General features: G+C 37.8%; 1 protein-coding gene across 1 annotated transcript; it reads right to left on the bottom strand.

Annotated features, from left to right (window-relative positions):
• Positions 1 to 1,704: 1,704 nt before the first annotated feature.
• On the bottom strand, positions 1,705 to 2,016 carry LOC142169516 (uncharacterized). The gene has a single exon (XM_075231384.1). The coding sequence runs from the start codon at positions 2,014 to 2,016 to the stop codon at positions 1,705 to 1,707; it is 312 nt and encodes a 103-aa protein (XP_075087485.1).
• Between the last annotated feature and the right edge of the window lie 250 nt (positions 2,017 to 2,266).

The raw sequence follows: 2,266 nt of genomic DNA on the forward strand, positions 1-2,266 counted from the left end.
GATGTCATATCGACGAACGGTTTAATGCGTTAGAAAATAGACTCATATATATTCAACTTTATATATGAGCATCCTGTAATTCCATGTATATTAGGAGAAAAGCTCTGCTACATTTGACCTAATATTCAACACATTATGAATGTAACTTGTGATGACCTTTGCTAACTTTTGTTACAAAACTCGCTTGACTTCATAATGTAACATAGGTCTATCATACGACTAAATAACTCATAACATAACCTCCTTATCATGTTAAGAACCCTAGTATCACCCTAAAAGTACATGTTATAACATTCCCAACTTGTCGACATTCGACGAAACTTACTTTAATTTTCTTAGCTCCTAAGCCTTTCAACCCTCTTGGTAGTTGTTATCCATGATCTTAAAGATTTGTAACCTCCAAGGTAACATGATTAACTTATTTTATGTACTTTCAAAGACGATCTCATTTCTGAGCTTACATCAATTGACTTATGATGTACTATCACGTACGAAAATATGGGGTGTAACACCAGCCATGGATGCTTCTGTGAATACCTTGCCAGTTGAGTAATATCTTCCTTAGGGCAGCAACATATTGGCACTCAAAGAACAAGTGCTGGATGGATTCATTTGCATGTGAACACAAAGGACATAGTTGATCATTATGAATGCCCCATGTTAGCAGACTATCCTTTATGTACAGCCTACCATGAGCCACCAATGTTAATGTAAATACCCACCTTGGGTAGCCTGCATTGTTACATACCAACTTCCTCCATCTCACTTTGTTGAAATCTCCTCGCAATTTGTGATATATGTTTTTGATAGAACAAGTTTGCATTTGCATTAATTCTTCATAGGTGTAGCCTGCCTTCTCAAAGTTATTTTTGGTTTTTAGAATCTTACTCATAATCCATGAAGCTTGGCTAGGATACACCTCCCATATGTTTTTGCTTTTTATAAAGTAGCAATGTACCCATTGGATCCATAGCTTATTCTTCTCTTTGTATAGGTTCCAGAACTGCTTGCTGATGGATGCTTTGCTCCATAGAGATATGTCCATTACATTGAATCCACCTGCTGACTTAGGCTGACAAATTTTCTCCCAGGCTAGGAGAGATTTCTTTGATATAGTATTTTCCCCAATCTACAGAAAACTCCTGCAAATTGCCTCTACCATTCTTGTAATCTTCTTTAGCAACATGAAGATTTGAGCCCAGAAAGTTTGAATGGAGAACATGACTCTTTTGATGAGCTGCAGTCTCCCTACATATGACAATAATTTAGATATCCAAGATGTGATTGTTCCCACCAGTTTGTCAAGTAGAGGTTCGCATTGGGTGATTGACACTCTTTTAGAACTTAAACGTGCCCCCAAGATATCTCACTGGTATTTCCCCTCTTGAGATGCCCAGGAAATCTAGTATTTCTTTTTGGATATCATGTGAGACTCCACTAAAGAAGATGGAACTCTTCCTCTTATTAATTTCCAGTCGTGATGCTCTTGAGAAATCTAGGAAACATTTATACAGCAATTGAACTGAGATTGTATCTCTTCTACAAGACATTAAAAAGTCATCTGCAAAGCCAAGTCGCATGATCTGCGTCTTGGTACATTTGGGATGAAAGTTGAAGTCCGGGATGTAGTGAAATGCCTTCAATCTTCTATTGAGGCACTCCATTGCTAGCACAAATAAGAAGAGGGATAGGGGATCCCCTTGTCTAAGCCCTTTTCCTAGCTTCAAATGGTTGAGTTGGTGAACCATTTAGGATGATGATATAGGTGACACTCTGCACACAGGTCATGATCCACTTCACAAATTTCTCTGGAAAAGCTAAGGCACATAATATTTGTTTAAGCAAAAGCCACTCAAGTGAGGCATACGCCTTCTGCATATCTAGCTTCGCCGTGCATCTTGGTGACACCCCTTTCCTCCCATACCCTTTTACTAGCTCATGACTCAATACGATATTATCAATGATGACTCTTCCAGGAACAAAAGCAAAATGAGTCTTATCTATTAAATCATCCATGACTCATTGTAGTCGACTAGTCATAACCTTTGAAATGATTTTGTAGATTGTAGTGCAATAAGAGATAGGTCTATACTCCTTTATAGTAGTTGGGTTCTTGACTTTGGGTATAAGCATTATTGAGGTGCAATTGACTGGCTTGAACATCTGTGTTGATTAGAATAAATCCAGTACAACTTGTATTACCTCTTCCCCTATGATATGCCATGATTTCTTGAAAAAGAATACATTAATTCCATCATATCCTGGG

This window comes from Nicotiana tabacum, chromosome 15 (assembly GCF_000715075.1).
Source record: "Nicotiana tabacum cultivar K326 chromosome 15, ASM71507v2, whole genome shotgun sequence".
NCBI classification, from domain to species: Eukaryota; Viridiplantae; Streptophyta; class Magnoliopsida; order Solanales; family Solanaceae; genus Nicotiana; species Nicotiana tabacum.